Genomic DNA, 27,629 nt, shown 5'->3' with positions numbered 1-27,629 from the left:
TAGTCTCTATGTGGCCCTGTGATGGACTGGCGAACTGTCCAGGGTGAACCCTGCCCATCGCCCCATGTCAGCTGAGATTGGCACAGTGCCCCCCACAAACCGCATGTGGAGGATAGAGTGGTAGAAGATGGATGGATGGTCAAGGTTAGGGTCTAGGGAATCCATTATGTCTATGAGTGTCCTCACCACTAATGCTGCCCAAACATGTGTATGTCTACTTGTATTTGTTACCTCGTGAGAACTTTTTTTTTGGCATAAACTCTGACCTTTTCAGAAGTAGTAGTCCTCATAGGGACAAAAACCTACTCCGAATGTGGCAGGAACTCATTTCTGAGGCACTGGTTTAAGTTTAGGGCTACAATTCGAGTTAGGTTAAAATTTGGTTAAGGTGAGGGATAACACTTTGGCGAGGATGTCCAAATGAATACAAGTCCTGAATGCAGTGTCCTAAGAAGGATAGCTGTGTGCAATCCTGTGTGTGTGTGTGTGTGTGAGAGAGACAGACAGAGAGAGGGTGAGGTGAGGGTGAGGGTGGGGTGGTGGTGGTGTAGTCTTGCTGCAGGAGTATCAGGGGCAATAAACTGGAGGGAGTGGACGTGCCCCTTCTCCTCCTCTCTCCTTTCTCCCTCCTCCGCAGTGCACTTGCAGCTGAGCAGCACTCCGGACAGGACAGTCTCCTCTTCACCTTCCTCTCCCTCTTTCTTCTTCTCCTCCTTCTCTGTGTTGCTGCTGCTGCTGCTGCTGCTGCACAGCGGTGCCGGTGCTGAGCTCACAGTCGCCTCTGACTTCAGTGCCGAAGTCCCGGACCTGACGCGTGATGGCGCGGACTCATTGATAAAAATCTGCAGCTGGGATTAGAATGAGCACTCCTGCTGAGCGGCTCTCCTCCTCCTCCTCCTCCTCCTGCTCCCCCTCCTCCCCCTCCCTCTCCTCCATATAGCGCTGCCTTCTCTGCACATGATCTGTTTTATGTGACTCAAGCAGGCGGCGCAGGATGACTACTACCTTATCGCTGGTGACTTTGTGCGCTTTGGTGAGTTGTTTTTTACTGTAATCACTGTGATATTCCTTTAATATGCTGTTATTGGGCGAGTTTTTACAGACACGCACATGTGATATTATTATTATTTTTATAAACATATTTGTATGCAATTACATAGTTTCCATGTCTTAAAGGGATTTAAGTAAAAATGTATATATTCTAATAGAATGAACCTGCAGAGACTTTAGTCGTGAGCTTTTTCTTCAGTGTGATGGAGGATGTGATGCTGTGAAATTGTTGCTTGGTGTTTTTCTCCTCTAATGCGCCCTTAATGGACTGTTTTCCCCTGCTAAACACGCAGGTGCTCCGTGTTGATAAACACTAAGTGATTTGTTTATTAGCTTATATTATTTCCTCTTCTGTTCTGCACGTACACATGCCCTCACTCATTCATTCACATATCCATTTTTTTTTTTTTTTTTTTTTAATCCAGGGAGGAAAAGTTACACAATGCATTTTGGATTACTATAAAACATTTGCTTCACATTGATGTGCATTTAAGAGCAGATTGGAATAATCTAAAAAGTAATTTCTACTTTTAGGTGATTTTTTTGTTGTTGTTGAAAGATTTAAATGCTGCAGGTTAAAATGACAAAGTATGCAAACTACAAGGTGTTTGGCAGACTTTGACATAAAACATAAGGTCGTGTGGTGACTGTGTGGACAGTAGTGGTGATGAAGCGCAGAGCTGCGGGCTCATCCTCAGCCGTGCGTCCTGCTCTCTTCTCAGCAGCTGGTGCAAATGAGCTGCGCAGTTCAGTCACAGAGTGCATGTGAGGGGACTCTCTCTCTCTCTCTCTCTCTCTCTCTCTCTCTCTGTGTTATGACAGCTGGTTGAAAGGGTGCACTTTGGCAGAATTCAATTCAGATATTACATTCTGAAATTGACCATGAAATTGGGACGAGTAACAATATCACACCGCGATTAGGAGTGTGTTGTGAACACAGAATTGAACACAGAATTAGACATTGGTGTGAGGGAGGTGACACGCAGACACACACGTGTCAATGTGGGTTTCATCCAAAACATGCAGGCAAAATCAGGACTGAATGTAACACAATAGGTTTGTGAGGAAAATGTTGGCTGTAAAATCCAGAGACAAGGAGGAATGCACTTCAGGAGAAAGAAAAAAAAAAACTTGGAATGACAGAAAGGAGGAAATGTTGTATATATATAGAGAGAGAGTTCTGGTGTCTGCTGTGTACATCTGGTTTTGAATGAAAGCAGGGAAAACAGAGAGGGAGAGGGAGAATGACAGAGAGGTTTGAATTGATGTCTCAGCAAATGTGAATTAAGTGGAAATGAGCATTTGCTCGTTACATAACAAAAGCCACTGGAGATGAAAGTGATTCAGTATAATGATTTTCTTTGTTCAGGAAAAAACGTCTGGATAGGAATTCCTTTTATTTGGCATTGTTGTGCACACGCCAGTGAGAGGAGCCTCTCAGTTCTCTGGCCAGAAACCTGAGTGACATTTATATCAGAGTCACACAGTGAAACAACATGAGAGGAAGGAGAGAGAGAGAGGGAGGAGAGAAGATTAGACATATTAGACAGCATAATTGTACATGCAGGACATTGAAAATTAAATGAGCCAAATAAAACATGTAATTAATTATGTCAGGGACAGTGAAATGCTTACTGCATTAGTGTTACAGTGCCATAGCTGTCAGGTATTTATAATGACTTGAAAATACACACATTTGGACATAACTTCATCCAGTTGAGAGTGAAGGTTTCTGGCATTCCCTCTCACACAGAGCTCCACAAACCCCTGAGTTTGAAGTCATCCATGGCACCCAATATACAGCACAGTAGATTGAATTCAACATATTTTGACATTATAACGATATATATCGATTGAAATAAAAATCAATGAATCAGGAGAAGCAAATGTTGTACGTATACAGATACAGACATCATTTAAGTGTGATTAACCAAATGAGAAATAGCAGCAATAATGTTTGGTAAATAGGATATTTTTTAATAGTCCAGACTGCAGTACCTCCAATGCCCACCAGTGGGCCATGGTACACACACTTTGGGACAAACTGCCCTATGTTACATTGTGGGGACTTTCATCCATTCACCATAAACATTTACATTGAAATTTGGTCAAAATGCTACATCACCATTGACCAATGACAAAAGTGTCACCCTTTATTTGTCAGATAAAGCTCTACTTTAGCGCATTTTCAGAAAGATGGGACTTTTTCCACAGGTCCTGATTTTTTTTAGGTTGAATAATTCAGTTCTTCTATTAGGATTAAGTAAATCTTTAGAAGTTAATCATGCATGTCATGGTTAAGGTTAGGATATACAGTAGGTGCAAGGGAATGCTTTATTTCTAGCATTAGTGCTCACAAGTGTAGTAGTACAGGCATGTGTGTGTGTGTGTGCAGTGATCAGAGGCAGCTCTCACCTTTAGACATTAATTAGGTCAGACATGTGTATAATGTTGTGCACACACGATCTTATGGTCCCTGCTTGGACTGGAGGATGTTGTAAGTTTACTATTAGAGCTGATGTGCCTTCAGGGGAACTATTAGAGCCACTTATGTGACTGCCTTGCTCAAAGTGAGTCTAATAGGCCATAGGTGGAGACATGATTTATGATGAATCCTGATACAGCGTTGGATTTAAAGAATAATTTAGACACATGGTAGTAATTTTCATCAATTTGTTTTCTTGTCCTTGTGTGAAGCATTATTTGTCAGCTCTGTGTGAGCGTGTGCTGCGTATGTGACTAATCTCTAATGTAATGTACTGTTGTCCCCGTGTGCCAGGTGGCGTCGGCGTTGGCGTCTAAGACGGAGCGGGCTGTGCTTCTCCCCTGTGAATCGGGCCAGTACACAAAGGGTGGAGAGTGCTGCATGGAGTGTCCACCCGGAGAGGGCGTGGTGAGGAAATGTGGAGCGACTCAGACGGTCTGCGCCCAGTGTTTGGACAGTGAGTAGAGATTAGTTTTGCATTATAGTGTTCACTGGACTGTTCAATCTCAAAAGAGAGGATATTAAGACTGTGACGCGCTGTCAGTTCTTGTCAAATCAAAGAAAAACACATGCACCATATGGGGTGAGTTACAAGTTACAACAAAGCGATTTTATGGAGGCTAAATAATATAGTTGGTCCAAGATGAGACATGGCATCAAACTTATGATTATTTGATAAATGCTAAATATATGTAGTTCATTTCCATTATAAAATATGCTTGGCTTGTCAGGTGAAACATAACACATTGAGGTTACTCTGCACAAAAACAGACCTTACAAGTATTGCATAATAGATACATCTATACAATATGTATATTTCTGGCCACCTTTTTATTGACTGTGACAGACGAGAAAGAGACATAGAGAAAAGAGGGCAACGTGGATTTAAGGGCCTGTGACAGTCAGTCAACATGAGACGACGTAGAGTAGTTCTAAAAAAAAGTATGTGGCAATCGAATGCAACCAAAGTGCATTTCGTTTCTTGGGGATGAACACCAAATATATCTGGTGACCAAAATCTTATAAATTGTCCAATCGCATGTCCTTTATTCAATAAAAAGATGATTACAACTGTGTATAAATTCAATAATAGCATATGAGAAAATGGATTTTTGACCTCCACGAGGAGGAAAATAACCTGTTTTTGAAAAAACAGCAAGTGTCTTTGAGCTCACAGTCATAGTCGTTGTTGCCTCATATGTTTTGTATTTCAGCGGCTTTGGGTGAAATGACCTATAATTGATCAGACAAATAACAACATATATGTAGACACATTACATGTTGTGCAGCTGCAACACTTTATGTCCTCACCAGTAGTATTCACTTGTGACTTCTATACGTGCAGTTTCTGGCCTTTGCACAGGCTGTGTACTCCAAACATAATCACCATCACAGCCAAAATAAACTTCCCTTGTCCAGTTTGGTCATTTGTAAGCAAGTGTCTGCTTTTCATTTTATCAAGAGACCCCCGGAATCCAAGGCAGAAAACCACATGTTTGATGCTTGTAAGTGGGCGACCAAATGCGTTGGCTTACAGCTCGGTTCAGGCTGTGAACCATTAGCCCTTGCTTCTATGCAGCAGAGCTCGCAGAGATGCCAACGTCACAACATTTTGGTAAAGCAGAAGGAGAAAGAAAAGCGGGCACTACAAACAGATGTGTCTTTCTGCATCACATCCCTGCAGCAGCTTTCTCTGCCCTTTAAGATGTTGGTCTGTAACTTTGTCAGGGCGCAACGTAAACGCCAAAGTATAGGTCACAGGCGTCACCGCATAGCTCAGGGGACGCTGATAAACTACAGCAAGACAAATTTATCTCACCTGCCTCAGCCGTGCTGCATTTTCTTACCTTTCAAATGCATGCGCTTGCTGTGTCAGTTTATGGTTTTTCTGACGGATCAGAACTTTGGTTTTAGCCTTTTTCAAGCGTGCACTTTAATGGAACACTGATGGTTTGCATCAGTCCATCCTGTCAACACATGAACAGAATACACTGGCACATGGTGGCTGTTGAGTGAAAAAGTATTCGCACACCACAACCATCACTGACAGGAATGAACTTAAATGTAAAATAAAAGAATTCTGTAATTATCAAAGAACTTATGAACCTTTTGCACAGTGGATTCTTCACTCTGTGTTATGTTATGTCATGAAAAGTTTTAAGGTCTGGCTTTTGTCATCTTGTGCTGAAGATTTTATTCTTCACCTCAAGAAATTCAAGACCTATTGCAATCGGTAGAGGGGCATGGAGCCAGTTTGCTACATATAGAGCGTGAAAATTATAACCAGGGAAAAAAAGGAAAAAAAAAGGGACTGCTCCTTTCACAAGAACCGTCAAACCAATCAATAAACAGTGATTGAAAACGTAGAGCAGAAAAATTGACAATTAACACCGAGAGAAATACAAAGGAATGTAGACAGCACTGTTAAACAAAAAATAAATAAAACAAATTCAGTCGCACCAGTGGAAGGCGACTGAGTGCAGTAATTAATAGTCATCATCCAACAACGCAAATGATAGACTGGAGCAGGCAATTAGCTGCGTCGGCGCCGAGTGTGTGTAGAGGAACACGGTGTAGCTTCACTAATGTCTGGACTTTGTCTTTGCTTTGACGTCATGAAGAATTTGTCCTGCACGTCATATTCTCTTTTCTTTTCCGGCTTTAAATAGTGACAGACAATGATGGTAGATGGTAAACTGCTGCCCCATTTCCCTATAATGTGGGTTGGCCCTTCAGTAATGTAACTGTGAGGAGTTTTCTTTTTTTTTTGTTCACTCACTCATCTCCCATTCCTCCACACCAGCAAATCCCCCCAGCCTTTGTCGTGTCTCCTCTTTTTCTCCATCATGTACTTGCTTTTCTCAGGCAGCAGCAAAACCCCCCCACCTCTATTGCTATGACTCATCGTCTGTATTAGCGGATAAAATGTATTAGAGAACCACCAGGCACCAAAGGGCAAAATCTGCTCATTCATCATGCATACTGTTACATCAAAGCATCTTTACTCCTCTGATCCAGCTAATTAAAAATATTGAAAAGCCTATTATGTCTCTAATAGTGAACATCCACTGTATGGACGAGTGACAAAAAAGTAATGATCAACACATTAAGTGTTGGTAAGACGGTAAACAGCTTCAGAGCATGTTGGTATTGATTGTCTGGTCTCTTGAGCTCAACTGGAGGGAGGGAACACAGTTCTGCCAGATGGTTTTCCCTGGTTTTGTGTTTGGATGATGGTGGTTCAGAGAAAATGTCAAACATTTTTGTCCAAACTGCCTCATAGGTTAAAATGGGATGAGATCATAGACTGTGTATGAAAATGGACATAGTCTTCGAAGCCTGGGAAATATGACAGAAGTAGCAGTTATCCCCCAGGGGGAAAATGAGCCTACTTCACACTGGATCAACATTTTCCTGAAGAGTTAGTCTTCATTAATAGCGCATGATGTCCATCCATTGGGGACATGGGGGAGCTGGAGCCTGTCCATTGCAGGGCAAACATACAGAGACAAACAACTAGTCACACTTTACATTCACACATAGGATGTCCAATCAACCTAATATAATCCCCAATCTGCATGTTTTTGGACTGTACGAGGAAGCCACAGCATCCAGAGAGAACCCACACACAGAGAGAATATGCAAACCCCAATTCAACTGGGATTTGACAACAATGTTAGCCACAAGACTAGACAATAAAGCATGGCACGTATGAATGGAAACTAAAGTTTGATTGACAGCTACTATCGTTCAATATGTACCTGGTTGCAGGTGACATCTGTGAAATTCTGGCTCAAAATGCAAATCTCAAGGTTTCTCAACAGGAGACTACCAGAAGACGACGTCCATTTCTATATACACACACGCTATGGCTAAGATCTTGTGACTTCATAGGGCCTAGCATAATTTCAAACCATTCAGTGACCCCTTGTGATCCACAATTGGGTGCACAGGAAGCCACCGCTCCCATCAATATAGAAATGAACCACTATGATGAAGGGAATCATTCAGAAAAACCCTGCATTGATTCGAAGTCCGTGCAAAATGGCCACAGCACAAGAGAAGATGTCAGATCTGCACACTGTACGGTGTCAAGCAGTGAGGCCTGCACTGTTCTCTACGTGTCACACATGCACTCTCCTACTTGTCAACATTAAGTTGATTGATGACTCTTCTGACGACACCCCCCACACACACATCTGTAGACCAGTTTCTGTGGTTTTTCCCATTTTTCCAGGCCCTCACATATGAAATGTGAGGTTTATGGACTGTAGCGCTGATATAATACCATCCCTTTGTGTAATTGTGGATGGAGCATTCTTGCAAACACAGTCTGATCGTGTCTGAGCTACAGTGACAGTTTTTGCTTACATATAACACTATAATGAGTAAGCATCACAGCCATTAAATGTGCGCTGTCGACCACAATTTACAACTTTATTTACAGACGTCATAGATCTCAATGCAGATGTCGTTTAAGTCAGCATTCCTGCTGGAACACCAGTCAGCTGAGCTGTCTCTGTGATCGAAGCACCTGCTTCTACATACCACTGAGAATGGCACTTTACTGTGCCATGCAGTGCACATTTTTGATTTTATTTTATTTTATCACCTGTTTGTATCAGGCTGGCAGGAACAATATTCACCATTAAACAACCGGGCTTTAATACCCTAGAGGTGTTCAGTGCAGGTGTATTTTCATTGGTTTCAGTATTGTTTTTCTTTCAGCACACAAAATGAAGCCTTAATTTACTGGGGCATACAGGAGCACACACTAAAATAAGGATATACAGTATATATGGAAGTTTTGTGCTGAACCACTGACATTACCTGAAACCCCCCCAAAGCTATGAATACGTTTTCTTAAGTGCAGAAATGAATAATTGAAGAGTAAAATTCAACACATCCATTTCCTGTTTCATGGTAAATATGGTTCAATCTTTATTTACCACCACCCCCCCGAATTACCCACTTCCTGTCGGTGTAATCCCCCTCCCCCACCACACGCTTGGGACGAGTGCCAGAGTCAGCAGTGCTGAAATATTTATCAGTCTCCTCCACTTTTCTTTGCTGTCATGGGAGACAAGAAAACTGGACTGGCCTCAAACCATTCAAAAAAATGCAAAATGTCTGAGGATCTGAGAGAAAAGGCAGACCCTCACTAGTCAATGTAGCGTTAAAGATTAGACCTGCTGGCTGACGGAACAGGGCTCACTGGGGATTTAAAGGAGGAAGGAAAGTAGGAAAGTGGAATCACAGCCTCAGCTGGTGAAGGCTAAAGCAGAGCATCTAGAAAGGGTTCCAACTTTGGATGATGAAGGACGAAGAAAGAGGAAATTGAGATTTTTTTTAAAACATTCTGGCAGAAGCTCCTTCCCCAAACAACATGTCAGGAGATATAGATCACTTGTCCTCCCACCAGATATGACAGAGAGGGACATTCTGCAGGGATTAATCCTAAAACCTGAACATAACATTATTATTCCTGCAATTTCAATTTCCCTTGTATCAGATTCCGTTGTTTAGTTTTTTGCCTAAAATAAGGTAAACACAACTTTAGGATGTCTTAAGATAAATGAGACTGGAGGTTGGACATTACAATCATCATCATCACAGTGAACATGAACGTCTCTAGATTACTAGATTTGTGCAGCAAAATCAACTTTAAACAATTAGGTTTGGTGGTGGTGATGGTGAAATTTATTTCTGGCAAAAGTATATAAAAGTTATAAACACTCATGTAGAGTATTATATGAAAATAATTTAGTCAAGGATACCAGGATGATGCTGGCCAACACGTTGCACTTTGGACAAGGCATATACAGTAAAGTGATTGGCTTTGTTTTGGAAATTTTCGTTGGCTCACTTAACAAAATAAATAGCCTACATCCTTAGGTTAGAGGACCTTTCTTGTCACGGTTACAATAAAAAACATGTGGTCATGTTTGGGGAAATGAAGCCGACTATAAAATTCATATGGGACAGGAACAGATTAACCTCGTCACATGAACTTTGTTGCTCTATGTATATACTTCTTCACCTGACTCCCTCATCATTATTACTGCAGCCATACAAGTCACCTAACAATAAAAGACAGCTTTTGGTCAGAATAATCTACTGGCACAGATGCTCTGTGAGTGTTGTTTGCCACAGAAGCACAGACTCTGCTCTAAGTTTAGTGGAACAGGATGCAATAGTAAATGTTGATGGTTAAATTACAGCCTCCTGTGGCCCACTAATAATATATTTGGTAATATCCTGAACAACCCGTTTCAAATCTGGAGGCAAATTAAGTGGAGCAACGAAGCATGGGTATAATTAAATACAGATCTTTAACAAAAGAAAGCAAGGGAAGATATGGGGATAATTTATCCACAGACAGCCTGAGATGTGGTTTTTGACACGCAGTGGAGTGGCAGAAATGGCCGAGTGTCCCTAAGAGCTTACACCGAAACTGCTGATAGAGAAGTTTGTTAGGCAGTTTCATGGCCATCCAGAGCTACATTATTGATGACGCTAATGGGCCTGAAACGCATCAGTGTTTGAAAGGAGGGCCTTCATGGGGTGAAGTGACACATATTTAAGTGCATCATGCCCCCCCCCTTCTGTGCCACCACACCCCTCTTTACCAATGGCCGTCTCCATTGGCCAGCATGAAAAGCCTCCATGCTGAGCTGCACTCATCATAGCTCAACTGGGGGCAATTAGAAATAAGATCATATTTTATTAAAGAAAACACTCCACCTGAGTCTTGATGGCCTTTTACTTTCTCCTTGTGGCCCCCAGATGATACATAAATTAGATACACATGCACAAACCGCACACTTTCATCCTGTGCCGGCTCAACACTAAGTGCATATGGTCACATTCAGATGTGTTTACACACAAAGACTGCAAATGGGCTCATGCATGCAAGTTAAAATTAGCAAGGAAGCCTGTGCGCTGTAGGATAATTGAAATGAATGAGGAGGAGAGCTTTACTGGTTGAGCCTGAGTGCAAAGAAAACAAATGCCCCAAGCTGGAAAATTCAAATACCCATTTACCTCAGAGGTCTGCTGTTTGTCTGGGTCTGGGTCATTCAGCCTGTGTCACTCTGCTCTATCAAATCTGCTTCTAGACACCTACAGACTTACATCACTAATAAGTGCAAGAGGTGAAGGAAAGAGAAAATGGATCTGATGATGGTACGTGCAGTATAGGAAAGTGACCTAAGGTATGTACCGTACTATAGCGTCCCGCCTGACCCTTCCCCTTCCAGTCATACATCAGATCAGCACTTCCTCAGCACTTTGATTACAACATCATGTTTTTTTTTTTACGCTCTGGTTTTGAGCACCAGACCACCCACAAAGACTGTTTCTGATTGCGCTGTGTCAAACAGTCTCGATGTTGCCTTCGAACAAAAAAAAAAATCAAGCAGCCCCCTCCTGCAGAGCCAGCCTCCTCCCCGTCTCCCGTAACATTACCTGCGTCTACTCATCTCGGTTTGTCTGTATAACGTGACAGACTTCATCGTTGGCTTCTTAGGCTGTGTCGGTGTTTACAAGGTGTTCAGAGCTTCAGTCAGTGCCAGTGTTTATACCTGCCAGTGCTGCTTACAGTGCAAAAGCAAGTGCTGAGATATTGCCGCAGGGCTTTTCACACTGACAATATGCTGTTGCTCAACAGAATACCCTCTAAGAAGTGCTCATGGAGAACACACACACACACACACAAACTGAGAGGCATATGCTAATCCAGAATTGTGCAGATGTCCAACATATTTACAGTTTCACAGCTCCAGTGCTTTAGACATTGATACATTGTGCATTTAACCACAAAGCAGATTTTCAACTAGTGTAGACTTGCTGCATATTAAAAAGAAGAGATCGAAACAGACTCTGGAGTTAATTAAAACCGTTTACAAAGCTGTTTTAGCATGCATTCTTGCCTCGTAATCATATGTTTAGAAACGTTCATGTTGGTTGAACGGATACTGTTTCCAGCTGAACTTTCTAATGTTTTCTGTATGCAGCAGGGATTTAAATTATACACATTGTGGAGTGCTCTGGCAGCACTCAGCACGCCACACAACCCTCAGTGACCATGGTTTAATTCTTGCTCGGGGGGGGATTGAGTCGTTTCTGTCCAAAGTGCATCTTTTTGCAAGGTGACTCTTGTTATGTTAAACAGGAAAAATGAAGCCGTCTCTGTAAATTTCAGCTGTAGGGTTTGTGTTCTCGTGACAGCCTCTCTCCACCGCTCTTATCTCATTTCACCACTAAAACACACATAAAGGACACACACCTCTCTCTCACTGTATGCATAAATCAGCAGGCATCCAATTGTGTCTAAAAATAATTAGATATGAACATGCAATATTAATAGATTACTGTGTGCCTCCAGGAACTCTTAGCGTAAGACTCAGCTAATTTGAGGTCATCACTTCTTAAACAACATCCTCTCCACAGTCCTCCCAATGCAAATGTTCCTGAAGAGCAAATCTTAAGTGTTTGAAGTAATTGAAAAGCAGCAAGCAATTAGTCGACATGGCTTTCACTTCATCCCTGTCCTCACCGTTCACCACAGTGCAGCTGTGGTCGGATTTTTATTGATTTTCAAAAAAGGGATTTTTGGCAGGAATTCAAAATCTTCTACTTCAAAGCCTATGAAGTGTTAGCAAATAATGCAGTACACAAAAAGGATATATACTTGTTAGCCTCATTAGAACTTGTGGTATTATGACAAAGTCAGTCAGTCCATCTGTTACAGACTGAAATTGAGTGATCAGAAAGATTGCTATCTGAGAATAAAAATGTTCAAATATAACCTATAGTTAATGTTTTCTTTGCTAATGTCCAAATATCAGTGTCTAAGCAAAGGTCACTTGTTCCAAACATGGTTTGAACTTTGATAACAGTGAATCCGAGGACAAAACATAATATATTAGATTAAATGTAATATCAGTCATGCATTAATCATAATAAGTTGTTAACAGACAGCTTTACTTGCTGTATTGTGTTGAGATACGTTTGATTAAACAATGTGAATTAAGTATCGGCAAACATTTCGTCAAATAGCCAAAGTAATTACTTGATAACTTGGATCCCTGAAAGCATGTGGATGCATTTGCACTCCACTCCGTGCATGATTGAAATCAGAGCAGTTTACTCAGCAGAGCACAAACACATTGAGATCAATATCATAATGAGCACAGTAGGCTTTTGACTCAGTCCTAAACAAGAGCACCTTTCTCGTCCTCAAGCACAAATCACTAAGAGCCCAGTGGATCAATGTGTCCCCCTTTCCAACGGATATGCAGTTAACATGATTCATGTCATTAGACTCACTGTTCTCCCCATTTTTCTCCTCAATTCCATGCTCAACCCCCCCCCCCCCCCTCCACTCTTTTTCTCCCCCATTTCCTCCCCCGTCTCTTTCGACCTGTTCTGTCATCTGCAGGTGAGACTTTTTCAGAGAACTACAGTCACAGGGAACAGTGCAAGCCATGCACAGAGTGTACCGGCCTGATGCGGCTGGAGACGCCCTGCACAGACTCTAACGATGCCGTGTGCGTCTGCAACTACAACTTCTTCTTCAATTCCATGTCTGACAGCTGCGAGCCCTGCACATTGTGTCCAGTAGGAGAGGGCGTGTTCAGTCACTGTGACCATGACCATGACACGATATGTGAGGAGTGTGTGGACAACACCTTCTCTGACCGGGAAAGCTCCCTCGAACCCTGCCTGCCTTGTGCCATCTGTGAGGAGGAAACAGAGATAGAGCTGGCGGAGTGCACACCGTTCAGTGACTCTGTCTGTCACAGTAAGTCTTCTCTAAGTTTTTGTACTTCTTACAAATGTAGGAGACATGGATGGACTTTATGTACAGGAAATGAACCAGTGTGATTTACTCCCAACTTTAAGTGAGGTCACCCCCCCCCCCCCCACCCACCAATTTTGCCCCTGTACCTACTAACAGTAATAACTATACTGTAAACACTAATCGCGTGTAAACAAGGTGATATTCTTGAGGTGACCCTTGTGTGTGTGTGTGTGTGTGTGTGGGAACGGCAAGGTCAGAGGTTAGCCCCAGTCAGATTTTCAAATAACAGCAAGTCTAAAGATTTAGCATTAAAAGGTCAAAGTCTACTGCAGTGTCAACACAAAGACATTGAATAAGCAGCTCTCCCACGAGGCAGAGGGCAACAGAGAAGTGGCAAAGTCAAGCTATTTTCCCATCCAAGGAAGTTGTAAACTGTCAGTTGAATGGGGCATGAAATCGACCACATGAGGGGGTTATGCAGCTTAAATCCGGTCAGTATGATGTTTTAGGTGTGTTTGCTTTCATTATTCTTCTGCGAAAAAAATCCCTAAAGCAATATCAGATAAGTGAGGAAGGCAAAGCAAAGCCAGACAACGTATACTCACAAAACATCCCCCCCTCCCCCTCTATGATGAACTCTGATTTTAGGAGAGATTTGTGGTTCTAGTGTTTGGTTGCTGCTCTTCTGGATTTTTTATGCAGACGTTGACCAAAGAGGCACTTTAGCTGTGGTTTGATTAAATGCTTAAAAGAAAGCTCTTAATAGCTGGAGCATTTGCTAATGCAGGGCCTTGTATTGATCTCTTGTGTGCATTAACATTTTCAAATGAACGTTTCAATGATGGCTTTTAATACAAACACTGGGATTAAAGCTGTAATATTTGTATTTTGGGTCGATATTTCAGAAAATTTCATGGCTTCAGACTCTGGGCTATTTGGAATTGAGTTAATGAACCTTAGAAAAACTCCATCAGTGTCGTACAGTGGAAGTGCTTGCACCACATGGTGGTTGTAAATTCCTCTTTTAATAAACTACATTTAGTTTGACAGGGAGCAGAGAAAATGGACCAAGCAAAGATAAGAGGCAGAGCGTATAACCTAGACAATGACTTACTACCTGTCCTTTCCCGAGCACCAAACACCATTAAACGTGTTAAATTTAGTTTTTTATGATGAATAAATCATGACCACATTAAATGCGTGCACAAAAAGACCATTAAAAATGTGGCCTCCTCTTAGACCTGCACTGCATTTATGTTGTGAGTCATCAGGTCAAATTTAGCTAGAAATCTGCCAGATTGATGTACAATGGGGAACGCGATGGCATTGTCAGTGTGGTGGTGGATCCACCATTTTAGGTCTACATTAAAATATGTTAGAAAACTATTAATCCTTTTAAATTTGATACAAAACTGATGGTCCTCAGATGATGACTCTCACAGACAGTGACTTTTCTTGACATGGTTTGACATTTGCATTTTGGAATGAAATAAACTCCTATGAAGTGGATCCCCATTAAATCTGGTGCACATTTTCAACCATTACTACTACTTTCTTTTTTTTTATTTGTGCAATTCCTAAGCCTGAACTTATGGTACAACAATCCTCATCAGCTTTTTGTCTTAGTGTGTTACATACTAATCCATGGTTTCCTAATTCTGGTCCCCATGGACCCCTGTCCTGCATGTTTTAGATGTTTCCCTACTCCAACATACTTGATTCAAATAGTCAGAGCTCATCATCAAGCTCTAAAATGGTGAATATGCTGATCATCTGCAAGTACAGCCTCAATGTCTTTATTTTGGTTTTCGACTGAAATGATAACAACATCAGAAAGATTATTCAAAACAAAACAACAATCTGCATGTCCTCTCCAAGATGAAGACATGTTTTCTTCGCAATGTGCACGTCTGCTTTAATAAGAAAAAAGAAAAGAAGAAAAGACATGCAAAAAGTCATCCATTCAATACTCAGAGTAAAGGACTACTAATTTAAAGTTGTATGTGAACTTGGTAGAACATATCAGAGCACATACCAAATTTTGCATGGTGGGAGGACAGGAATTGTTTTTTTCCTCGCTTCTGGCCAACTCCGCCTTTTACTTTTTCATCAGGCGACCGATTGGAAGCATATCTACACATGAATTACACTGTACAGTAATGCAATCCAGCCAAGACTTCTGCTGTTTCTCAACAGGCGTGGACGAACGCGCTTAAGGCTAAAGTGATTTGACTGACAGCTATAAAAGAGATTTCCCAGTATATCGGCTTAACTGTGCACAGTATGATTTCTACATTTCTGATGCACAGTGGGGGCACAAAATGCTATATTGTGCCCCCACTGTGCAGCGCCCACCCATGCTGCTGCTCTCAACTTTGACCTGCCTCATCCTGAGCAATGGCACAGTTAAGCAGCAGCAATGGCGGTGAGCGGAGATGGCATGATAAGTGACCTTGGGCGACATCTATTTGATAGAGGAACCATTTCGTACCGCACCAGTGGCTCCATGGGTAATTTCACATGTGGTGGTGATGATGTTTCCATGTTTTTTCCATGCACAGATATGTTGTCTGCAGCAAACAGGAAGCTATCCCACTGACATTCTCATCCTGTTTTAAGTATTTATTCATGTGAGGAATTTATATATATGTCTCCTGCTGTCATCTTCTCTTTTCTACATGTGGAAAAAGAGATAAGATTGTGGCATTTTCAAATCCCCAAATCCCAAGTTCATATCGAACTGTCACCAAGTGTCAATTACACAATACAGTGGCAGAGAGATGAGAACAGACAGAGAGAGCTGCAGCTGTGCTGGTATTCTATGGAGAAAGGTCGATATGAGTGCTGGGATTTCTTCAGCTCATGCTCAGGTTTCGCTGAGTGACCTCTATGTGCATCACACACACACACGCATACGCACACACACAGGTTTGCGCAGCTATCTTTTCAAGCACTCTGCATTCATGGACAACCAAAGCGTTATCCCTCACTTAAACCATAAACAGCGAATGCATTACCCTGAACTTAACCAAACCACAATTCCAATCTCAAGTTTAGAAATGAGATTTTCCCTTCATTAGGACCAGGTTTTAATGCCCATGAGGACTACTGCTTCTGACAAAGTCAGAGTTTATGCCAGAAAAGGTCCTAAACAGGGAGAAAATGCAAGGACACACAAATACACACACTAACATGGCCATACATGGTCTTCCCTCTCAAGTGCATTTCAACTTCTGCATTTTTCATTAAACTATGGACTCTTTGATCTGAAATTGAAAACACCTCCTGCGTGTTTCATTGAAGCGTTCTGCCCATGCTGATTCTGTTCAGTCCTCGACTGAGCGCCTGTTCAAGTGTTTCTCCTCGAGCACAAGAGAGGGAAAGATTAAAAAAACAGATAAAGGAAGACTTCTTTTCTCTTTATTACTTTGTTCATCAGTCCTTCTCCTCCCCCACTCCTCTGTATCTCTTCCCACGGTGGCCCCTGAGTGGCTGGGCTACCAAAGTGGTGGAAGGTGGCCAGCATGCATTCAGTGCCTTCACCGCTGCAGTATAACTACTCCTTCTAATCAGCGTACTTTACAGCAGTTCTTCTGTTCATCTGCAACCCCCCCCCCCCCCCCCCTGAATCTCCCCTAACACTCTGGCTCTCTGTCTGCCCCGGCACTCTCCCCATTAACCCTCTCTAGTAGAAGACAGAGCGCTCATATAATTTGTGGTGTGTGTGCTGTGAATGCATGTGATGGATGTGTGCGCGTCAGGCGACAACACTAAGGAAGATTGAGATAGAGGCTGAGCAGAGACAGAGGGGAGAGTGTTTGGCAGCTGATAAAGAGGTCATTGTGCATGTGCTGAGCCTGATAGTTGCTCATCTCCACCCTGAACTGGCAGCAGAAAGACATCAACCTCCTCACAGGACCCCTGGGTTAACTTCACCATAAAGACCTCAATGGCTCGTAAAAATTAAATAATTTTTTCCTCTGACCCACTCGTCTACACCCCGCTAATAAACACATCTCCCTGCCCACACAGCCCCATGCTCGTAAAAACCCTGGGCTAGTTTTATTTTGTTTCATGAGTGTTTTAAACCCACTGAAGCCAAAACGAAATTGTTAAAGCTCCACCGCTGCCTTGAAGCTCCCACTCTGCTCCAGCTGAGGTATGCAGCCTTTTGTCTAAAGTCAGCTGTGGTTTCAACATCAGCCCAGAGAAGCGGAGAAAAAAGAGGGGGAGTTTCAATAAAGTTGCAGAACACTGTGCTTCAGCTTTAGCTGCTCTGTGTCGAGTGACAGACACAAGTCCAGTGGTGGGACTGATGTACGTATCTGCATGGAGGAAGGGCGCTTACAGCACCGATAACCCAGTTTGATCAGGTTCTGAGATTTAAGATACAGACCGGTCCAAGTGCACACCTTACCTCACTTTCCATTCACAATGTATTCCATTTGCAAGCTCATGTTGCATAGCTAATACTGTTAGCCAGCCCTGCATTAGCTGGGTGATGTATGGTGGAGCTGAGGAAACCTGACTACATCCCAGGAAAGGTCAAGAAATGCATGTAATACATACACCCGTGTTCCAGCCCTTTACCTCCTTTTAGACAGGTCCAAATCAATAGTGCTGCTTTAAATAGGCCTCTGTATCATTTCTGTGTTTCTAAATATGGTACACACATGTGCTGTGTTTTTCTGTCCGCGAGAGATATTTTCTTTCATTTCAGTAAACCAATCTTTCCCCATGGGGGGCAGGAATGCCCCGTCATCACTCCGCGGACAGACAGGCCTACGCAGACTCTTAATGACCAGCAGAAGTTTTTTAAATACGTCCACATAAGTTGCCTGTCAAGGTCCCATTGGACTTTTAAAGGGAGTAAATGTGTGTGAATTATGCAACAAATCAATGCGGAGAAACCCGACTATCTGCCATGTCAGTGAAAAGAGAATATCTGAGTAGACAGACTGTAGCTGTGATGGTTCAGTGAATGCCCCCTTTTTACTTGGAGATTCTCATCTGACCACATCAGTGGTCACGCCAATTACTAAATCAAATGTTCTTCCCCAGAAAAAAATGCTAAGAATTTTCGGGAGCATTCTAGTTTGTCATCAATGCAGCGTTTGTAGCACGGGGAGTGGTTTTTGAGTTGACTAATGCACATTTTTATCGTTTATCTGTCTGTGAAATTTACACCAGTGTAGAGGTGAATGGATTTCATGATGCTTAAAAGCAATGAAAATTACTCAAAAACTCAGCAGACACGTGTGTCTCATAACAATGTCCTCATCACTCTTATAATCCCCAGAACACTGTGCCAACAGTTTTTTTTATAGGGACTATTTCTTTTGCCTGAAGTGGGTTCAGTGGAAACTGTTGACATTGTGATGTGTGGACTATTCACAGTAACTAGGACATTGCTTTTGTAGATGCCACTGAATTATTAATATGTGATTGTTCAGTGCTGTGAGCACCACAAATTAAAATCCATTTACCACCGATGAACTATGGTGGATACAGAAATATATCACACCTCGGACAAACAAGAGGGGAAGTATCTTGATACAGGTATAAATAAGATAATATAAATAATATTATATTTATATTTTGGCTGTAATTTGTTGAATTGTACTGTGAATTGTAAATGATCATAAATATCTACCTAGTCACTGTAAACATAAAAACATTTACCTGAATTAGCTTTATATATGTACCATACCAGTTAGAAATGTGACTCCCTCACCCTACTGGGCTTATCCATTATACCTATTTATATGACTAAAACAGAAGAGTCGTCAAGTAGTGTAGCAGTGAAACTGCTCGGGAGTGAAAGTCCCAGTCTTTGGCCTTGAGAGAAGCCTCGGGGGTCTCCACGGGGTTAATCCTGCGAGCACCAGTATGGAGCTAATGAGGAGCAGCCTACGATTCTACTGGGAATTTCAGGCTCAGATCTGAAACAGGCTGCACATTCTCCATTCCCACCAGGCTGCTGCTCAGAGAAGTTTTGGTTTTGGCCAGACAGGCCCCTCTCCTCTGCTCACTGTTCCAAACCCCCTAGGGAGCGACGATTTTCAAAGAATTACCACACTGTTAAAATGCAGCACTTTTCAAAACAGAGGCATATAAATGTGATGGGTAAAGTCATGCCCATGAAAGTGAGCATGTTGCTGCTCCAACATGTTGCTGGTGAATAACACCGACTCACACAGAAAGAGGAAACAGGACAGTTTATGAAAATGACTTGTCTTTCCGTGTTTAGCTGTGATAGAAACCAGACCCACCCGGTAGTACAGACCTGCCCTGCCTCTCTGGCCTCAGCAGAGGCTACAATCAAAAATGATGACCTCTTAATGGCCCCGCACTTTGTTCTACATGATCCTGCATGACCTTCATGTCATGTCATGCAACGTGCAGAAATCAACTAGATTAGATTTGGTGTGAGGAGATCAGGCGTGCAGGACTCAAGCATGGATGGTGTGGGGTGGGTTGGTTGGTGCATGACAGATATTGCCGCCCCCCCTCGAAGAGAGGAACATTCTGTTTCTTTTTGTATGGAGCAACACAGCCCAGAACCCATCTGTCTATCAGAAACAGCTGCTGCATGTGAGCAGTGATAGACATCTGGTTGAGGATTTAGTGACTACACCCCTTTAAACAAGCTCTGAGAGAAGATACAGTATGGAAGTGTCTTGTCATGACAGGGTTTCTTTTTAGCCATGAAGGGAAGTGGTGTCACTCTGTCAGTATTAATCTTGAAACTACTGGAAGGATTGACACATTACAAATACAATAAGTGGTCGGAATATGAAGCCTAATACTTACATTTTCACTTGATCACAACTGTGAGGTTGGCATTTGATTTAGAGCACAAATAAGCAAATACAACAGGATAATATGTTATGTGTATAGTTTTATCATTTTCTCTTATCTTCTTCCTTACAGATCCCAACCTCCCCACAGATGTAATCCCCACATCTGATATGGGCCCCTTTGCACCATCGTTTGCCTATTACTTCCCTCCAGATGGCTCTGACAGTCCATTGCCAGGTGCAGAGACAACCACATCAAGTGCTGTCTCTCCCCGCTTCCTCGGCCATGGCTTCAACGAAAACCTCATCCCCATCTACTGCTCTGGCATTCTGGCTGCCGGGGTGGTGGGCCTGGTGGCTTATATCGTTTTTAAGAGGTCAGTTGAGGGGAAAGACTGGGATGAAAAGCTATTCTGTGGCTCAAGACATTATTATAATTGGGTTTCACACCTCACTCACAATTTGATCTAGGACACAGCGGTGTAGGTCTAGTGGATGAGTGACAGATATAGCCTCAGGCTAAAAAATGGCGGGAAGGTGGCTGGGGAACTATTCAAGCCTGCCACAGTTAAGGTTGAGGAGGTCTTGACCCACTTTTGGACAGTCTCTCGCACAATACAATGATTGTTTTTGAAAAAATAAATAAAAAATGAAACAACAGAAAAATGGGTCACACAACAGCAAGCGCTGCAGACGTGACACACACACACACTAACGAGGACACGCTACGACACATGCAAGCACTCAGACAGAAGGTTACAAGTACGAGCTAAAACACATTTGAAAGCGAGTAAACAAGCTCATTAAAGGCATTGATTGTTTGAAAAGAGCCGACCAGGGGGAACGTGAGTGCCAGAATTATCAGCCACCACACACACACACACACACACATCTGGCTGATACTCCTCATGCACTTACTGTATGTCATGTCTAAACAGACTGCAAATTGTGTCAACTTCTTCAACAGCCAATATTTTACGAGCCGACATTCAGAGGTGTTGACTGTCTCACTCAATACTTTATGGATATTGTAATCATTGATTCATGAGTCATTCATCTTTGGGAGAAAAGCAACAGAGAATAGTTGGACCATGCTGTACCTCGGCACATCTTTATGGTGTTCCGTTCTAGGATATGATAACGGTTTCATCTCAAGTGCAGTTTGAAATATTATAGTGGCAGATTTCCAACGGAAATTTGTAGTAATTACCAAAAACAATGATTCCTGGGTTTTGGCTATTCAATTATGAAAAAACAGTCTCTCTCCTCCTTGAGTTCATAATGTCCCCAGCTCAACATCTGTCGAGGATGCAGACTTTGCTTTCTTCTGTGAACAGAAAGGCTTTTAGGATTTGAGCTAATGTGTTTGGCAAACAAATGTTCTGTCTGGATCCATAAAAAGCAGGATAAGACGAGAACAAAACTAAATTAGTGACGACTGGTGGCTGATAATAACCTTTTAGAAGTAAAGTTCATCTGTTATTGGCAGGACATGCCTTGATTTTCTTGTGCAGACTAACTCCATCCATAAATCCATCTCTTACACTTTTGCTGGATTAGGAGGAAATGAGAAATGAAAAGCCAAATCAAATATCTACCGATATTTTATGTTATATCACACTTTTATATTATAATATATAATATTGTTATTATATTGGTCGAAACTGCTGTGAAATTAAACAGAAAATGAACTGAACTGTAACTATATCATATCCGCTGACATGCCACTTCTCCACAGGTGGAATAACTGCAAGCAGAACAAGCAGGCGGCTAACAACCGTGCGGCTACAAATAACCAGATGGTGACGCCGGAGGGAGAGAAGCTGCACAGCGACAGCGGCATCTCTGTGGACAGTCAGAGTCTGCAGGAGCAACAGCAGCAACATCAGCAGCAGCAGCAGCAGCAGCAGGCCCAGGCTGAAGTCCAGTCTCAGCCCTCTCGCTCACACACGCAGGAACAGATCGGTGAGCCTGAAACTCACTTTGTCATTATGACTGAATAATAAGACCAGGGGGCAAAATGACAATCATTCCACATTTAAATCTGCAACGTTGGGAAAGGGCCTGAATCATTTCTGTACTCTCTGCCAACATAAGGTTTTTGGGTTTTTGAGTACATTCCTCCCTTACGTCGTCATATTTCTTCATATCACATAAATCAAGTTGCTGTGGACGATTTTGTGGACACATGTTGTAGTTTATCACTGCTGCACAAGCATTCCCCTCAGAGCAAAGACGAAGTTCTGGGATTGAGAAAAAACATCAAAAACAATAAATCACAGCACCAACACCTGCTGCCAACAGCAGATAGGGGAAGCCAAAGCTGACATAAATGCGTTATGGAGAAGAGACTATGATTGTGAAGCACTACATTGACATGATATAAGAACACAGTATCACTATGAGTCAAAAGGCAGATTATTGACAGATGCTTAATAAAGTTTTCTACCTTATAGTACAATACATATCATATAACATATAAGAAGTCACTGCATCTGTTTGATCTATATTTGCTTTTACTGCTCTTACCATTCCTCCTCATCTATATTTGACTCTGGGAACGCATTAAGTATTTCAGGGGGGTATAGGTCTCTTGGACAGATATTGCCACGTCGTCTTGCAAGCCAGACAAAATCTAAAAGGTTTTGTAAAATTAACTCAGTAGATCATACCGGACACTTTGCACTTCATCGATCCATTATGAAGCAATTTAACATTCGCTATATTTAGTTCTTGCAGCGCTGCGCATTCAGGGAGACAAAAAGAAGTAGATTTTTTGGACGCATTTTATACCGCATAATTTTATTAAATGAAAATGGGGCACAAGTATAGTTCAAAAGAAGCTGTTTCCTTTACAGAAACTGCTTGCAACAGCAAAGCAGTGCAGATTTTCAAGCAAGCAAACAGAGTAAATATTGCACAGGGACTACTTTAGCTCTAATGCACACCACCAGTAAGCTTTTGTTTTGTTGTTATGTTAGTTTATTGTTGACTTTGGTCTTTATGAGGCATTATTCAAATTAAGACTACCACCAGCATTATACAGTTTAAACTGTAGTAATGTAAACAATTTACATTTTATGTGTTCTGGTAATTAAGTACACGGCCTCATTAACACACAGCACATAACTCTATATGTTTATCCCCCTTTAATCCAGTTTTACTCAGACACAGTACGGTGCACTGGTGCATGGTGGGGAAGCTGCAGTGAGCGACTGCAAGAATAGAACAAACTTTAAACAGCCAACTGAAAAAGAGCCAAAGCTGCTGCAGTGAGATGTGACCTCTGTACAACAAAGAGTGGTCTACTTTCCTTTAGTGCTCAAATAACATTTACAGTAAATGAAAGAGATGAAAACTGTATTCTCACTTGATCTATACACGCATAAACCTGAGAGGCTTTTTATTTAAGCAGTCTCTGGTTCAGTCATGATGTTGTTATTCATTCATGATTCTCTCCCCGACTCTTTCCTATTCAGGATTTCACTTTTTCTTTTCTTTGTTGGCCGTTTTTTTGTGTATATGGGGATAATAATGTGCTAACAAGCCAAACCACCGACAAATCCTCCCTTGAACGATCCATGGCACTGTGTCTTGTCTAGGATAGCCATTGCATTCTAATGAGGCTTTGGAAAAGCCTATTTTGCTTTTTTTTTTGTATTTTTTCCCAGTTCCTCTTTCCATTCTTCCACCTAACAAAAAGCTACACACACTACATCCTGAGGAGAAAAAGGGATTTCTTTTGGAGGAACAGCTCAGGATTCGTTTGTTAAGCGGATGACTGTTGCCTTAGCTAACTGATTGGCTTATTAGTAGGTGTTATGAGACGCGATCCAGGCCTAGTCTCCCTGTCTTTTTGATCCAGCATCAGCGTTTAGCACGTGCTAATTGGCATTAGCACTGTCTGTGGGTTGTGTAAGCCAGTACAAAATACTCTCATGCAGGGGGTTGCTGGTTTTCCCACATCCAATTGGCATCCCTTAAAGACAGTGATCACAGAAATCGCAGGGGGGTTTCCTGTTTCCAACAAACTGGATTTTATTGGTGGCTAAAATAATGGAAACAACTTTAAAGAAGAATACATACAAATAAGCATTGACTGACAACATCCAGCACTCATGAAACCTCTTTTTAACAGAACTTTAACCCCTCACTCATTGTATAAATGTATCTTTTTTTTCCCTGTATTTCTCAAATTAATAATAATAAATAAACTGTTAAAGTAAAGCTCAGGGTTATTGACAAATGTAGATTTCCACAATGATGGGGTAAACTGTGAGATGTTGGGGATTCATAACTGACAGAAAATTGTATCGCTGCAGACATGTAACCCAACAAAAACCAAAATCAATATATTGTCTTAAATCCCACAACACAACAATGAAAAGTCTCACTTTAGAGCCTGTAGGAGCCAGGTCTTTATTGCATCGCTACAATTAACCATCAACAAGGGGTTTCAGTGTAGTTTTACTAAATGTTTGTGATTCTGGATGAAAGCCTGCGGGACCTGTAAGAGTTCAACAGTACATTCCCCAGTGTGTAACATTATACAGCTGTGAGTTACAGTAATAATGAGCTGAGTAATGAAACAAATTACAAATGCAGTTTCAGTAATAGAGGAGGGATGTCTCATAGCTAGCTGCCATCCTCTCTCGAAGTTTTAATATACTTCTCAGAGTAGAAGTGTTTTCAACTCTGTTCAGGGAGAACACTGATTACACTGAGGAAAGGTAACAACAACAGCAACATCATATAAACATGAGCAGGTCTGGCGTTTGCAGGCTCTGGGCCCCTAAGGCTATAAAAAAAAACAGAGTCCCTGTTTAAAGAGATATTCTCTCACAGGTCTTTTTTTGGGACCAAATAATAACAGGAATCAAGAAAACTACCACTCATCTTAGAGTACCTATTGCACATGACTATCTGTTATTTTTATTTATTCTATACATGGTGCATTTGTATTCATTTCCATTAGTCAGCAACGTATATCAATCGAGAATCTACATTTCATTGCTCTGCTAGAAGAGCAGATCGTCTTTCAACTGGAATATTATAGGTTCGATCATCCCCAGCTCAACACGCTGTGGTGTCCCTGGGCAAGACACTTAACCTAAAGTTTGTCCTGGCAGCTGTGCCAGCAACGTGTCAACAGGGTTTGATATATGTGTGATAGTAAAAGTGCTGCGCTGTATGAAAGTGGGAGTGAATGGGTGAATGACGAACCTAGTAGTGTAAGCGATACACACATACAGGCCCATTTATGATTTCATTTGTAAGATGGAAGAGAGGCTGTAAAAAAACAACAACACGATGTCATCTTGATTTCAACATCAGTAAGCACATCCTAACCATGGATTAGGATCCCATCAAGCTTGTCTGAATGTGCTAAAGGAAAGAAGAAATAAAGAAGTTGCCTTTGCTGCAACTGGGAGTTCACATTTCAGAGTAAACCCGATTGAACTGGTTGAGCGAAAGACAGCTTGTATTGATTCCTGGAATGTGGTCTGACTCTATAAAACATTGGAGAGCCATGTGGCTATTATTATCACTGTTGCTTCCAAAAAATGAGGTGCAATGCTGTGCCAGAAACAGTTGCACTGAGGTAGAAGCACAGGTGCACAGCCACTGTGTGTCACCGGTGTTTGTGCACTGACCATCTCTTCTGCCCTTTGTTACTGATGATGTGAGCAGAGAGTCTTTTGAAACAGGAATAAAACGATAAGGCTGCTTTTGGCTGCGGACATTCACACCAAATCACTGAATAGAAGAGAGGCAGCAGAGTACATGGCAACTCTGATGTATTTTATACAGAACAGTATGCAGAAAATGATGGGCTTTAAGGAAGGGAAAAGGACTTTAAACAGAGGAAGCCTGTAGCACTCAACAAAAGCAACCCCCCTCTTCTGAAGCTTTAAAATAAACCCTCTTGTACTACACTTCCCTGGCACAAGGATGCATTGATGAAGATGAGAAAACAACCAGCAGACTCGCAGATCCTCTCAGAAATGCCTTTGCATTCCCCAGGCGTCTCCATGGCTTCGCTCAATTCACAACAGGTTAAGAAGTTTGTGGGAAAAGAGAGCATTTGTCTCTGGTCCTTATCTGGCTAATGATTACAGTTTAACAGGTTTGAATGTGTGACTGACACCACAGGGCCCCCTGCAGGGAAATGTGATCATTAGGGCTTTTTCATGTAGGAAGAGTTTTTTTGTAAATAGGTGTTTTGCTGGATGAGAAATGATAATCTTGGTGGGGAGGGAAGTAATGAAAAACATTTTTTCCATGAATCAGAAACTAAGGTGCCCTTAATCAGAGGATTTCCCACTCACTAAAGATGAGCTGCTTAGTTGGGGACACAAGAAGACAGTGTTGCTAGGAGTGAGAATATGCATTATTGAGTGAATAGGAAAAAAGGTGTTCCTGTTTAAATATCACCACAAATCACCTGTGTGCCCCCCTACCTCAGTGTCTGACATATATGTCTTTGTGCTTTCCCCCTGCAGTGGTAAGGATGGATGGTGGCCCCCAGCCTGACTCACCTCCCCCTGAAGTCTGAGGAGGAGGACGTGGAGGAGAAGGAACAGCTGAAGAGCAGGGAGAGGAGAGCAAGGACCTGACCCAAGGACCAAAAACTGTTGGTGGGGAGGCTACACAGAGAATGTAAAAACGGACTCTGATTCACACCTGAAGTGGTCACAGAGGAAAGAAAAGACTTGCACGGACCTCCCAGCACCTCTGGGCCACAGTCCGACTCCCCATCCCTGCATATAGAATCTGACTCTTATCTATCAGTGTGCCTGGACACAACCACTACAGCAATATCACTATCTGTACCAATGCTCCTGCACACACATTGCCATAGATGTGCCCGTGCATTTCCTATTAACTGAATACTCCAGTATCCAATCGTGACACATAACTGACATAATTCCATAACTGCCAGCTTATCCTCCAGCTTTCTCTTTCCCTCTAATTCCACATTTGCTTAACCACTAAACAAACGCGCCTAAAAGGTAAATAGGCAGAAAGGTTCTCCATGATCTCATCTTTCTTTTCTACCTTTTGCGTCTCACATATTCCTTTGTGGCATCACACTCTCAGAAAACCTTCTCTCCCATGGATTTACTTTATTATATCCCTGCTGTCATGCAAACAGCAGTGAAGGGGGAGCTGTGAGTCACCGTGCAACTTCTTCTGAAGTTTCTTGATCTTCTATCATTTGACCAATGACGTCTTTCATGGCATTTTGTCTTGTAAAATATTTGCATCTTTGTTTTGAGATCAACTGCACTTACAAGTAACAAGTCACAAGTGCCGCATATTGGGGTCAATTACAGTGTAGCTTGCTTGGTAAACAACATCCTCCCCCCCCCCAGTGAGATGCTTGTTTCTGCAGTGCGTAGTCTTTGCCCTTTCTGTGACACAGCCGCTACCAGGTTTGTGTTTCAGTAATTTCATGCTCGTAATGCCACACACCCAAATATTTGTC

General features: G+C 42.1%; 1 protein-coding gene across 1 annotated transcript; it reads left to right on the top strand.

Annotated features, from left to right (window-relative positions):
- Positions 1 to 994: 994 nt before the first annotated feature.
- On the top strand, positions 995 to 26,696 carry ngfra (nerve growth factor receptor a (TNFR superfamily, member 16); the record flags this gene model as incomplete). The annotated part of the gene is made up of 6 exons (XM_083895945.1): positions 995 to 1,033; positions 3,830 to 3,992; positions 12,978 to 13,340; positions 20,274 to 20,517; positions 21,879 to 22,105; positions 26,644 to 26,696. 6 exons carry the CDS (start codon positions 995 to 997, stop codon positions 26,694 to 26,696), a joined length of 1,089 nt encoding a protein of 362 aa, XP_083752071.1.
- Between the last annotated feature and the right edge of the window lie 933 nt (positions 26,697 to 27,629).

Source organism: Microchirus variegatus (assembly GCF_963457635.1).
Source record: "Microchirus variegatus genome assembly, chromosome: 10".
Lineage (NCBI taxonomy): Eukaryota > Metazoa > Chordata > Actinopteri > Pleuronectiformes > Soleidae > Microchirus > Microchirus variegatus.
Note: the sequence above shows the minus strand (reverse complement) of the source record. Positions and strands in the feature narration are given on the sequence as shown.